This window comes from Lactuca sativa, chromosome 4 (assembly GCF_002870075.4).
Source record: "Lactuca sativa cultivar Salinas chromosome 4, Lsat_Salinas_v11, whole genome shotgun sequence".
NCBI lineage: Eukaryota > Viridiplantae > Streptophyta > Magnoliopsida > Asterales > Asteraceae > Lactuca > Lactuca sativa.
In genome coordinates this window covers 242,511,197-242,525,042 of record NC_056626.2, presented here as the reverse complement: position 1 = coordinate 242,525,042, position 13,846 = coordinate 242,511,197, and the positions used below count along the sequence as shown (strand labels likewise).

The 13,846-nt window shown below is 36.3% G+C and overlaps 2 protein-coding genes across 4 annotated transcripts; one reads left to right on the top strand and one right to left on the bottom strand.

The window, feature by feature from the left end:
* Positions 1-870: 870 nt before the first annotated feature.
* LOC111885890 (uncharacterized) lies at positions 871-5,691 on the top strand. The gene is made up of 9 exons (XM_023882130.3): positions 871-1,702; positions 1,798-2,829; positions 2,905-4,077; positions 4,167-4,285; positions 4,386-4,470; positions 4,703-4,786; positions 4,873-4,974; positions 5,076-5,174; positions 5,277-5,691. Exons 1-9 carry the CDS (start codon positions 941-943, stop codon positions 5,397-5,399), a joined length of 3,579 nt encoding a protein of 1,192 aa, XP_023737898.1. The 5' UTR covers positions 871-940; the 3' UTR covers positions 5,400-5,691.
* Positions 5,692-5,744: 53 nt separating this feature from the next.
* On the bottom strand, positions 5,745-11,109 carry LOC111885889 (uncharacterized). Of its 3 annotated transcripts, XM_052770553.1 has the most exons (17): positions 10,789-11,109; positions 10,477-10,697; positions 9,819-10,192; positions 9,502-9,727; positions 9,148-9,390; positions 8,947-9,059; positions 8,777-8,875; positions 8,600-8,687; positions 8,273-8,502; positions 8,005-8,189; positions 7,721-7,920; positions 7,279-7,623; positions 7,090-7,191; positions 6,711-7,008; positions 6,483-6,631; positions 6,119-6,403; positions 5,745-6,052 (listed from the first exon to the last, which is right to left on the bottom strand). In XM_052770553.1, exons 3-17 carry the CDS (start codon positions 10,115-10,117, stop codon positions 5,840-5,842), a joined length of 3,075 nt encoding a protein of 1,024 aa, XP_052626513.1. In that variant the 5' UTR covers positions 10,118-10,192; positions 10,477-10,697; positions 10,789-11,109; the 3' UTR covers positions 5,745-5,839. The 3 variants fall into 3 exon arrangements, with proteins under 3 accessions (XP_052626513.1, XP_023737894.1, XP_023737897.1); XM_023882126.2 differs by lacking the exon at positions 10,477-10,697 and having other exon boundaries at positions 10,789-11,108; XM_023882129.2 differs by lacking the exons at positions 10,477-10,697; positions 10,789-11,109 and having other exon boundaries at positions 9,813-9,949.
* Between the last annotated feature and the right edge of the window lie 2,737 nt (positions 11,110-13,846).

Sequence of the window (13,846 nt, the reverse complement as noted above, 5' to 3'; positions counted from 1 at the left end):
CCCTAATCATTACTTCTACACAGTTCTAGTTCCTGATGCTTTGAATTTTGCTACCAATTGGGGTCAATGCCCCAAAAAAAAGGAAGATCCTCCTTGCTACCCTTTATGGCTATTTTTAGAGTGATTGATATGCAGGAATGATATGCTTTTTAAAAAGATTCGTATCTATCCTTCTAAAGAGGCAGATAACATCATTTCGACTGTTTTTGGATGGGTGAGGGGTAATTTCAATAATTGTAATTCGGTAGATTAGTGTTGCAATCCATTTAGTATCATGTAAGTGGTGCTAGAGGTGCACAAAAAAAACGGTTCACGATCCGAACCGGTAAATTGGTCCAACTATGAACCGAACCGATTTAAGAATCGAATCGTTGGTTTGCACCCATTCGAGATTTTAGACATTGAAACCGATTTAGTAACGATGAACCGGTAGTCGATCCGATCGAACTAGTTTAGAACCGATGTAACCGGTTTAGATAGGTTCGAGTTTTTTATTATGATGGAACCGGTTTTACTATTCTTGAATTGGAACCGAACCAGTTCGGTTTGAAGAAAAAAACGGTTTGTGCACCTCAAGTGTTGTGTTTTATTTGTTTGTTTTCTTGGTCTCGTACCTTTCAAGGTTGTTGCTTTTTTATTTATATATTTTTTTCCGTAGTTTTCAAAAAAAGATCGTATTTATTTGCTAATGATAAATCGTCACATTAGAACCTTGGTAATGTGATGACGTCAGTTAATGCGGTTGACATGTAAGATTTATAAAAAAAATAAAAAAAATAAATAAATAAATAAACTTTAAATTAAAGAGGCATAAAATCAAGATACCACCGTTTTATGCCGTATCTTCCCCCCAATTTTCGGTCTCGCGGATTTAAAACATTTTTTTGGACAAAAATTCGATGGAGATTTCTTCATCCGTTTTGCCTCATGCATACGTATTATGATGCTTTATCGTATATTTATAATTAGAACCACCTTCAACAACCACCGCCGCCGTCATGTATCAAATTTCTCTATCCGACGCCTCTTCTCTTCCTCCCCTTCCGCCAATCACCACGAGAATTCCACCGGTTCCAACAAAAACCTCAAGAAGTTGCAAAATGCAGGCCCGCTATCATCGCTTCCCGGGTTCCACCGTCTCCGGCATTATCCCCTCTCCCGCTTTGCAATCGCCGCGAGCTTGATATCCGCAGCTGCTGCCGCCTCTTGCATGAGTTTCTTTGACGACGATGAATTTGAGAAAATGAAAGCGAAGAAGCAGAAGAAGAAGCGCGTTTTTAGAGATTTTACAATTGAACGTTCGAACGAGTCGTTTAGGAGAATGTTGGAAACGGTGAAGCATACAGGCGTTGCTGTATCGGTTCTCTGGAAGTCGTTGAGTTCTATTTTGTCTTCGGCGAACGATGAGGTTCGGTCAGGGTTTGAGGTTAGGGTTGCGGCGTTGTTAGCGGACATTGTGGCTGGAGACGAGAGCCGGAGAGCTGCGATCGTCGGTGCTGGTGGTGGCCTGGTGGTGGATTGGTTGTTGGAGGCGGTGGCGTTGAAAGGAGGGGGAAATTATGGAACTCAGGCGGAATCGGCTAGGGCTTTGGCTTACTTGATTGCTGACTCTAATGTCTCTGAGAAGGTTCTCCGAAGGCCTCGTGCAATCCCTAATCTTATCAGGTTCATCCTCTCTGCTCATCCTCATCCTTGGGAACAGGTATATTTGTCTGAAAGTAAAACTTTTGACTGCAACTTGTTCCAATTTCCAAAACATTCAAACAATTTTGACATCCTGCTTCTCCATGTAAGCAGCAATCAAGACATAATTCCTTCGATAGTGCTGATCCTTTGAACGGCAGGAGCATGCTTGTTACAGCAATCATGGATATTGTGACTTCCAGTTGTGACAATGTGGAAAAGGTCCATCTTAAGCCTATGTTATCAGCAAAAGCTACAATGAGAGACATTGCAACTGCACTTCAGGTTGTTGAAGAAGGTGGCATCTACTTAGATGAATCCCCAGGATTAAAGGGCATTACAGGATATGGGAAATCTACTCCTAAAACCAGAAAAATATTTTTTAACAAAGTGAGTGATAATTATCCATCTCGGCAAACTGTTATCCCTGGTTTGTGGGATGATTTGCAATCACAACATGTTGCTGTTCCTTTTGCTGCATGGGCTTTAGCAAATTGGGCAATGGCATCACCTGTAAATAGATCCCATATCCAAGAACTGGACCATGATGGGCATGCTATCATGACTGCTTTAGTTGCTCCAGAAAGATCTGTAAAATGGCATGGAAGTTTAGTAGCTAGATTTCTTCTAGAAGACAAAAATCTCCCTTCTGATGATTTTGTTTCTGATTGGAGTTCCAGTCTTCTTTCTACTGTTTCCCAAGCTAGCAAAAGTGATGATGTCCCTTTGACTCGTGTGGCTTTATCTGCATTCTTATTATCACTCGAAAGATGCCCTGGTGCTCAAAAGAAAGTTATGGATAAAAGTCTTGATCTAATGAGGGAAACTGCTAAAAGAATGAAGAAACATGAATCTGTACAAGAAGCATTAGCAAAAGGTCTTGAATCACTTTGTTCAGGGAACATTCATTTGCCTTTACATGAAGGTCAAAAATGGTCAAGCATTTTACTTCGATGGGTATTTGGTGATTCTTCTTCTGATGCCACTAGATCTTCTGGCATTAAAATTCTCTCTCATGTTCTTGAAGATCATTCACCATCTTCCATCCCAATTTCACAAGGTTGGTTAGCCATATTGCTAACTGATGTTCTAAACCATAGAAAGTCATCACTAAAAGGAAGCAATCAGCCTAAAGATAAAGTGAAGGTTAGTTTCGTCTTTTTCTTATCATTATTTACTTATTGTATCTGAAGAATTTATATCTATGATTCATTCTTGTAGACTCAAATCGATCAAGCAAATGTTGTATCTGGCACACAGGCTGCAGACAAGTTAGCTACAGCTGTGGTTAATTTAGCAGTGAATCAATTACGAAATGGTAAAAAGGATTCATCTGCTCTTGAAGATCTTCTTTCTCTTGAGCCCTTTGTTAAACCATTTAAAAATATAAAAAAAGACAGTATACCTAAAGTCAATGCTGCAGATTCTACACTAGCAACACTTAAAGGAATCAAAACCATGTCAGAAATTTGTAGCGATGATTCATTTTGTCAAGCTAGAATAATCGATCATGGTGTAATCTCTTTACTTCGTCGCCTTTTACTAAGAGATGATTATGAGAAATTAGCCGGAATCGAAGCATATAAAAGTTCATTAAATACAGAATCCAAAGATCAACAACAAAGTGGTTCTGATTCTAATGATTCATCACCTCATACGCGGGTCCCACTTGCTGCACATATCCGTAGACATGCAGCTAGGTTTCTAGCTGTTCTTTCTGTTCATCAAAAAGTTAAAAAAATGATATTAAACGATAAAGTTTGGTGTGATTGGCTTGAAGAATGTGCAAATGGGAAAATTCCCGGATGTAAAGATCTGAAAACTCAAAGCTATTCAAGAGCAACATTGTTGAATATACTTTGTAATGATGAAGATACTGTAAATAGTAGTGGAAATGGAAGTGGTAGGTGTCCTCATTTTACTGAGATGATTTATTTAATCAACCCTAATTTACCTCACTGGAAATACAAACACCCTGTAAAACAAAAACAGGAATCCACCATGGAGACACCAATGGTAGATAAGAATAAGAACAAGAATCCAATCAATCCATTTTTAGAACTCCATGAGGGTGATTATGATTATGAGAGTAGTAGTAGTAGTAGTAGTAGTAGCCAATTAACAAGGAATCTTGATAATACTGATATTGAAACCGATACTGATACTGATAGTGAGTCAGTGGGTCCCACACAGCCTTCACTTGATGTTGTTTTTGTTCATGGGTTACGTGGTGGGCCCTTTAAGTCATGGAGGTTATCCGAGAGTAAGTTATCATCTAAATCTGGACTTGTGGAAAAGATTGATGAAGAGGCTGGAAAGCATGGGACTTTTTGGCCTGCTGAATGGCTTTCGGCTGATTTTCCTCATGCACGTTTGTTTAGTTTAAAGTATAAGGTTTGTGATTGTTTTGATTTTTGAAAATGAAAATGTTAGTACTTTTTGTTTTGACAAAATTACGATTTTACCCTTTTGGATGATTGCAGACGAATCTTACGCAGTGGTCGGGAGCGAGTTTGCCACTTCAGGAAGTGAGCGCAATGTTGTTGGAAAAATTAATTACTGCAGGCATTGGAGATCGACCCGTTGTATTTGTAACTCACAGGTGTCTTTTTATCATCATATGTTCTTCTAGGAATAATAATAATTTTTTTAAAAGAAAAAGTTAAATTAGTTATTTTGATATTGTGTAATTTTTTTTGCAGCATGGGGGGATTGGTTGTGAAGCAGATGTTGGATCATGCTAGGAAGGAAAACAGAGATAGCCTTGTCAGTAACACTATCGGTGTGGTATGTTCGATTCAAAAAAGCTTTCTGGAGTTATTTTTTATGAGAAGGGCATTTACATCTTTTGCACAAACAAGAGCCCATGTCCCATCTTTTTGGGTCGGATGTGACAAAAAATTGCAATTCTCGTCTCAATGACATCAATCATGATACAGACATACAGTACAACTTGTCCTGTCATGTCATGTCATCTCTAGGGTTACGTCTGTAATTGACATTTTTGCCCCTGGTTTAGGTGTTTTATAGCTGCCCTCACTTTGGTAGCAAGCTTGCAGATCTACCTTGGAGAATGGGTTTTGTTTTACGTCCTGCACCAACGGTTAGTCGTTTTTTGCTATTATTATTATCATAGGTCGAAAATACCCTTTTCAGGAAATTACTTATTGGAGAATTTTTTTTTTTTAGATAGGAGAATTGAGAAGTGGGTCTCCGAGATTAATCGAGTTAAATGATTTTATTCGTCGTCTACATAAGCAAGGTGCTCTTGATGTTCTCAGTTTTTGCGAGGTAGTAATACTATAAGTTCTATTGCTTTTTAGAGTTTCCATGAAGACACGTTAATTACCCAATTTACCCTTGTGTTAATTTGGATAATGAACTTTTTTCAGACTAAAGTAACTCCAATCGTTGAAGGTTATGGAGGTTGGGCTTTCAGATTGGAAATAGTTCCAATTGAATCATCGTTTCCTGGATACGGGAAACTTGTGGTAAGTTTTCACTTCAGAAAAGGCCAAAAAAAAAGTACAAAACTATGTTGTTATATTTTAAATGTGGATATATTTTTTCCTTTTTTTTTTTTTTTGTGACAGGTGTTAGAATCAACTGATCATGTAAATTCATGCAAACCAATAAGCAAAAGCGATCCTTCATACTGTGAAACTCTACGTCTTTTGAACAAACTTAGAGCTCGTATCCATGAAAAGACATCGTAGATGTACATACATACATACATAACAACAGGCTCCTGAAACCATGTAAATACCCTATGTACAGTGTGTATCTATCAATCCTTTAAGAATAGAATATGTGTAGGTATAGAGACCACAGAAATGACATTTTTACCCTTTCTAATTTCTGGGGTACTTACTGCTTAGGAAACCTATTCTACCCCTGTGTTGCCCCTTTCTGTAATTTTAAAAAGGAAAGGTCTGTTTTGCTGGGGATTGTACATATAATATATTTATTTATTAAAAGGGCAGATAAGATTGATATTATGATATCAAAGATGTTTTTTTTTTAATATATTTATATGATTTCATATTATGGTAGCAATTCCATTGAAGAAATAAAATTGAACAACCATAACTACTACACTTTACATTCTAATGATCATATTCTATTTCTAACTTTCTAAGCTTACAGATAAACTTGATCAATGAGAAACATTTCCATTTCCATTTGCTACTCCTAATTCTTCTTTACATGTTTGAATAACAAAACGATCAACAATTCGAACAGTATTAACTGGATCCTGATTATAAGCATTCGCCCTCCATTTACTTGGATACTTTCTGTAGTGATTCAGCTGCTGAATTTGTTTGAACTCGTTATCCCACTCCGAATCCACCTTCCACTCCTTGGGAACCTACATAACATTAAAAAAATCTTATAAAAAGTTACATAAGAAAAAAATAGATAAAAATCTTCTCACTTTATCAACTGCGAGAGTGAAAACTTCAAGATTTCCATTATCCTTGATGTGAAAGCGAGTGAAAGACTTGTAATTAGCAATGCGTAGAGAGGAAAAGGCCTCGTCAAAATGCAAGTGAAGCCAATTGATACAAGTATACAAATAGCTTCCAAACACAAGAGAAACCACAGGAGTCGAAAACACCCAAAAGTAAAGGAAAACAGATGCGTAGTATATAATCGCACCCCCTCTAGACAGAGAATCCATTCCGTTTTTGCATATGTTAGTCCTCGTTACAGCCATCACCTAATAATAATAATAAGACTTTTAGCATCACATTTTTTTATCCAATTAAGGAATAAAACGTGTCATGTCAGAGTCAAACCTCAGGAACATCAAAAGCTGACATAAGATATTTAATACACGCTGGATAAAGCCCAAAGGTCCATTGCTCTATACGTGCCCTAAGACCCGTTGGATCCGGGAAATGTTCACTCTCCACTGATCTATACCACTCATATAACGAGTGATAACCTGAAATAATTAATATTCATTCAAAATTAATTATACAATTAATTAACAATCATGGACAATTAAAAAATAATAATCTTGCCTGAAGTTGCCAAGAGATTATGTCTGATGCAAGTTTCAACACCAAGCTCCATTAACAACATAAGAACCAAAGCTGCAGCCAGATGTGCAGAAACATGAAGAACTCCAATTACAATTTTCTTTTTTCGTGACACTTTTGAAGGGACAAATGAGATTGCAGCTACTAATAATAAGATCGAACCCATAGAAGATACATATGATTCTCCAACCATGTACATAAAAATATCCCAAACTGTGCTAAAAAAACTCTTTACATGCCCAGAAAACGTGTCAGCCTGTAGGATATGATCTAGCTTACACTGTCACAAACAAAAAAAAAAATCAGAACGTTTTATTAAAAAAAAAATAGTGGAAACAAAAAAAAAGTCATACGTATGTACCAATGGAAACATTGAAAAGGTCAAAATGAAGTATATGAATCCACCAATGAAGTCAAACTGCCAGTTCTTCTTTCGGAACTTCAATATATTCCCAAGTGCAATCTGCACACCACAATTTTACATCAAAAAAAAATTCAATTGGAATGTCCAATTCAATATAGGAATTGGATTCTAAGAATTACTACATACACGACTGGAATCCTGAATGGATGGATACGAGGCTTTATTTTCATATGTCGTTCCATATATTTGTTTAAAATCACTAAACACATGTGTAGGATGCAAAAACGCGCCTCCACACCCATTCACAATCAAATGTTGGACATTCACAGAATTAGGGTTTTCAATTTCAGATGCGACATAAGAATGTCTCATGTAATGATGCAAGTCTCCAGCGATTCTAAGTTTACACCTCCCTTTCAAATAATCGCGTGTAAGATGTGACACGTTTTTTCCAGTCACGTCATCCCAATACCAATCAAGTAGCCAATTTGGTTCATGCGTCATAATGATCACCGAATCATTTTCTTTAACCTGTTACATATATATAAACAATTATAATTATTAATCATATGTGAAGGAAAGAATAAAGATGTTGAATTATAATGGATTAATGGAAATTGGAAAGTACCTTTTTGTGTATTAGCTCTGTGAAGAACTTGAATTGATCACTATCGATGTCTGAATGAAGGGCTAAATCAAGACCAAATACCCACCACCCTTTTGGTAATTGTAATGCAAAGTAGCTTTTCTTTTGGGGCATTAACCATCCACCTAACCAGCTTTTGTGACAAATGTATCTCATGAATGTTTGAAGCCCATCAAACCAATCTGATGGAAAACCAAAATACAAGATTTTTTAATTGCTATTTTTGCATTTAAGCCTATTTAACATTACAAAAAGAAAAAACTGACCATGGTTTCCAGGGATAACAAAACACTGTGGGCCATCATATAGTTTGAGTTCAGACACACCAGAGGGTAATTCAGGCTTATTTACAGCTATATGTTCTTCTTTATACCATGAAGGTGGCTGAAGAGCATACTCAAAAGGACGAAAAAACCGCTTTTCATAAGTGTATGCTGATGGATTAGGGTACCTAAATTAAGAAAAAAAAAAGATTTTACAAGTTATTTGAATTTTAGTTTATGATTTATATAAAACAGAAAAGGTGAGACTTACGCAAGGTCACCTCCAATAAGAAGAAGGTCCCCACGGGGTAATTTGGTCAAATGACCATCATTCCAAACACAAAGTGAAGGTTGAGCAAGAAGTTTAGCAACAGAATATGAAGAGTTCCCACCATCACCAGTATCAGCCATGAAATCAAACCAAAAGTCTTCCTTTTCACTAAAATGATCATAAAGAAAATCTTCCTGTTTTGCCCCTTCATGCCCACCACTCATTGCTGCCTACAACATCAAACACAAAATAACAAAACAAAAACTTGTAAAAGTGAAAAGGTAAAAAAAGTGAAAAAGATAGAAAAAGATAGAAAAATCAAGAAACCTGCATCATGCGCATATCAAATCTTCCAACAAATACAGTTACAGATACAAGAAGGTCAAAAACTGTCTTGAATAAATCAGCTGATGTCCTGCATTACATGATCAGGTTATCTCTCATATGTGAAAAAGACGTGAATGCCCTCCATTGAAAAAGTAAAGAAAGAGGAAAATATTATACCCGGAGTACCAAGGAACCATATCCAAGAAATTAGGCTTCATCTGTTTGTTCTTCAACTTCTCAGTTTCTTTAACTGAGAGAGGGTGTGTAAGAGCCCATCTGATCATTAATTAACACTATTAATTAAAAAGGGCAAGGAAAAAAAAAGAAACAAAAAGAAAAAAACATACCCTGTTGATCTTTCAACAACATAATTAGCAATATAGAGACCAATAAAAGTCGCCCATAATGAATATATTGGAGAAATTTCATCCGATGACTCACATGAACCACTACAAGAAAACTAAAAACAAATGGCAATAAGAACATAAACAGAAGAATAAAAAAAAAAAAAAAGGATAGAAATATAAATAGAAAAACAGAAGCATTACTTCTCCATAGATAACCCACTTAGAGAGAAGTGGATAATCACGTGCAGATCCAACTGGAGCAAACCAAGATTTACATACTTCATCTTTGAATTCATACATTTTTAGAAACTTTGCTAACAATGCATTTCTTTCTCCTTTATTCCAAAGTGAAAAAAAGCCAGAGTCTTTTCTTCCAAATGATCTTTCATTCAAAGCATGATTACCACAGTGGCTATAAAATACACAACAGGCCACACTTAATACCTACACGGATACGAATTCCATGAAAAGATATAACCAAATATCACATACATAAATACCCTTCCTTAGGATATTATAATTATAATAAACAAATCATTGCTATGTGAGACTTACAGCACAATTTTGGAAAATAGTCAAGAAAGCGGGTCTTCTTCCAGCCACACGAGAAACAAGACCAATATACCAAAGCCCAATGAATACTAAATGAAAAACAAGGAGAACAAAAACAGAGGAGATGAATATTGTCAAAAATAAAGAAAGATTCATCCTCAAATCAACTCCCATTGACTGAAAACTTGGAAGATGGTATAAAGCTGCTACTAATATCCACGCTATATACCTACACAACAACAAAAAATCTCAATTACCTAAAACATATCCATGCAGAATCACTGAATCAGAATGAATCAGGAAATTAGAATTACATTTACCATCTACTGAAATTTGAATAGCTTGGTTTCATTGTCTTCCCCACAAATGGAGAGGAAAAGAAGTAGAAAAAACCAAGTAAACAGGCGTAGATTGACCACCATTTGATGTTCTTGTCGAGCTTCTGAATCAGTGTATGCATGTTGTCTGATGAAATGAAAAATAAACAGCCCACAACTACTGCGATTATGGCATGGCGTGAATGCTCATGGGGGTAGGGGTATTTATGGGTTAAAATTGTCCGAACTGTTTCCATGTTGATGGTGTCTAGTATACCAACAGGCTGCTTCTCTGTGCCCATTTTGGACCTTTTGCTTCAGACTCAAAGTCGATTCACAATCGGGAAGAATCAATCAGATTTACTTCGATAGATTAGCTGCATGTTCAAGAGTACAAGTTAATCGGTTTATAGAACACATATATGAAGATCGATTCATGGTATTCTCGCGATTTAACAAGGTAATTTGGGTTTTTCATGTTAAGTTGTTAACCAATCGTTTTCGTTATTCCTATTTGTGAAGCAGGGTACTGTTTATTAAAGAAAGCATCTTTTGCATGGTCGCTATTGAGTTGCAAGTTAGGGTAATGTTTTCTTCGAAAAAATCATACTCGTAATGGATAAAATCCCAAAATACAGAGACATGACGAAAGGAATCGAACACATTTTATTGTCGATTACGCTAGTATGTCGTTTCTTTTCTGGATTTGATCTTCGAAAGGCATGTAACAGTTGAGAGAAAATGCTTGCTGTCAAAACATCGAAATCATGCATTTCGTCATCATATTCAGAATAAAACAAACTACTAAGAACAGAAGTAAAGACAAAACTAGGGTTTAGTTAAACCAAAATCTCTGAACAAGGATCAACCGAATTAAAAAAACTGCGAAAGTGTACACATTACATCGTTAGCACACTAAAGCAATCGCATAAAGAAACACAGATTAATAACAAAATGAAGAGAAATTCAGTACCTTAATGAATGCAGAAATAGAAAAGATATGTGTATGCTGGTCAAAAGATGATGAAAAGAAACTGGAGGGTGTTATGAAGGAGCATTACAGAATGTCTGCCAAGAACCAATTTCGAATCAATGGCATATACTCTTTATTATTCGTTTTATAAAAAAAACACACACACATACACACATGAACTGCGTGCTTTCTGTAATTTTGATTTTGGAGAGAGAAAGTGGGTCGCCAAATTGTGTATTAAATTTAAAATCAGTAGAAGTTTTGAAAAATATTTGTGATGATAGTGATTGATACGCCGATTAGAAGATCAAAAAGATTGCTTGCGGTGTTGGATCAACGCGTACATGGAAGGTGCGGTTATGGTGGAGCAATTAATAGCCGTTGGATCAGCTGTAGTGACGCTAGCACGTGGCTATACAGTACGACACGTGTTTCACCTTTTGAGCTTTTGGTGAACACTTTAATAATACAGGAAGTTGGGACTTATTTCCATGCCTTAAATATTCAAATATCAAATATAATCACGGGTGTCAAAAAAAACCCGAACCCGATTAACTCAAACCCGAATAAGATAATTAGGGTCGGGTTTAATAGGGTCAGAACTCTTAATCGGGTTATTCGGGTTAACCCGACTAGGGTTGGGTTTATGGTTGATTTTTTCAAAACAATTCGGGTTTCGGGTTAACCCGAATAACCCGATTAAGAATTTATTACCAAAATTTTTTACTGCGTTGAATGACATGAATTCAAGATCCCATAAGATTTTACAACTAATACATATTTCTTAATTAAACAAACCAGATAGTAAAATTACTATGTATAGAGATGTTTAAAATGACATAACTTTCCTCTCTTCTTAATGCAGTACGATTGTGTTGTAACAATTTTACAAATTTTATTCACTGTTTACATTACTAATATGGTAAAAAAAAAACTCCAAAAATTCATATCCAATACCACCTTTACATTTTAAGTCGCTATACGTGTGGATTATGTATTAAAATGGCACAACATAAATTCGTCTTACATTTCAACTTCAACCCGACTAACCCGACCCTACAAACCCGAAACCCGACTAACCCGACCCTACAAACCCGAAACCCGATTAACCCGAACCCGACTAACCCGTACCTTATTAGGGTCGGGTTTCGGGTGAATAGTTTTTCTAGAAAAACCTGACTAACCCGACCCGTTTAACCCGAAACCCGATCGGGTTAACCCGATTAACAGCCCTAAATATAATACATTAAGCTTTAAATAAGAAAAATAAAGATAATGGTCGGTTCTTTTCATGATTCTAAAAAATGTGTTATAGCACGTTTCAAGGCGTGTCATGATTGTTGGGTTATAAATGTATTGTGTCAAATATATGTGTTAGAATAATTTCATTTACCGGTTTGGACATGTCCATTCACGGTTTTACTTTTCTAATGTTAGACTATTTATAATGCATGCATGTATCAATTAGGGTTAATGTTTTGTCGCCCTACCTAGCTCTCATAGAGAAGTTCTTCTTCGAACTCTTCTACAGCTTTTATAATCAAAGCATTTGACACTGTTTTGATCTTTATTCTTGTCATTCAATTCATGTTATTTATTATAGAATCTATCGATCTTATTTATTGTTCTACAATTGGTATCAGAGCACAAGATAGTGTAACCAGGAAGGTTATCAAGACTCAGGCTGATATTGAAGAACAATGTTCTAGATATTGTTCTTGCCATTCAATTCATGTTATTTATTATGAAGTATGGGCATTGCACTTTGAAGACAATGTTCTAGATATTGAAGAACATGGTTCAACAATATGGAAATTGATGACTTAGGAGACATATCCGTACACTACAACCAGGAAGGTTATCAAGACTCAGGCTGATTACAATGCACTTCTTGTTATACACACTAATGTTCCTCAGGATGAAATGGATAAGTTGTTGAGCAACACAAAGGCGATGATAATTATATGGTTTTCTCTTCCACCGGATACCTTTCGTCACATGTGTTCATTTACTACTGCCAAGGAGATATGGGATAGGCTAAAGGAACTTTATTCGAGTAATGTTGATTTAGAACACTCCATGCAGACATTGATTTTGTCATAGTTTGGAGCGTTTGCACAAAAATCTGATGAAAAACTATATTAGACGTTCAATCGATTTAATCATCTGTTGAGCGGGATGCTTAAGCACAATTTCAGGCGTGAAGTAGTTAAACAAAAAGTCATGTTTATGAATGGACTGAGATCTGAGTGGAAAGTTATTATGTAAACTATGAAGGCACATGAACAGTTTAAGAGCTACTCATTGGCAAAGCTTGTGGGAATTCTAAGATCCCATGAAGATGAAGTTATGAAGGAGGTGAAGATTGTTTCTGGCATGGGATCGCTGGCATTGGCGGCGAACGGAAAGAAGGCAACTGAAGAAGATTTGGAATTTGATCTTTCAGATAGTGAGATCTCAAAAGAAGACAAGGTTTTGTTGGTTTCAAACTTAAGAAGTTCTATAATAAATTTTTTTCCTTGTTTTCGGAATAAATACAGGCAGGGTGGCAATTCCAGTTCCGAAAAGGCTAAAGATGAGGGTTTCAAAAACTCTCAAACTGATGAAGAGAAAAAGGAGAAAAAGCTTATGGGTGATTTAGGCTATGATTGCAATTACTGTCATGACAAGAATCACTTTTCCAAGGAATGCATGCTTAGGAAGATGAATGAGAAGAAAGAATCTAAGAAGGATGAAGCTTACTATCTTCAGAAGATTGACGAGCTTCGGAAGAGGAACGCTTCAAATGCGAATTCGGCATTGATCATGCAGGAGGGAAGTGATGAAGATGGATGAGTCAAGGTATGGTCAACGGACTTGGAAGATGATGATGTAACGACTGATTCCTAGTACGCATTTAATTATAATTTATTCATTTTTGAAGAGCTGCTCGACGAGTTGGGAGCCCTAGACTCGTCAAGTAGAAACGAGATTAGACACGAGATTTAAGTCGCCTACTCAATGAGTTGAGAGCCTCGACTCGATAAGCAGGGTTGTCAGGATGAAACCCTAATTTTGG

Coding starts and splice junctions, on each gene's coding strand:
- LOC111885889 (XM_052770553.1), bottom strand. CDS start 10,117: ATGGGCACAGAGAAGCAGCCTGTTGGTATACTAGACACCATCAACATG. Junction 8,190..8,272: donor CTTATTGGAGGTGACCTTGC/GTAAGTCTCACC, acceptor TTCTTAATTTAG/GTACCCTAATCCATCAGCAT. Junction 7,624..7,720: donor CAGAGCTAATACACAAAAAG/GTACTTTCCAAT, acceptor TATATGTAACAG/GTTAAAGAAAATGATTCGGT.
- LOC111885890 (XM_023882130.3), top strand. CDS start 941: ATGATGCTTTATCGTATATTTATAATTAGAACCACCTTCAACAACCAC. Junction 4,471..4,702: donor TCAGTAACACTATCGGTGTG/GTATGTTCGATT, acceptor CCCCTGGTTTAG/GTGTTTTATAGCTGCCCTCA. Junction 4,787..4,872: donor TTTTACGTCCTGCACCAACG/GTTAGTCGTTTT, acceptor TTTTTTTTTTAG/ATAGGAGAATTGAGAAGTGG.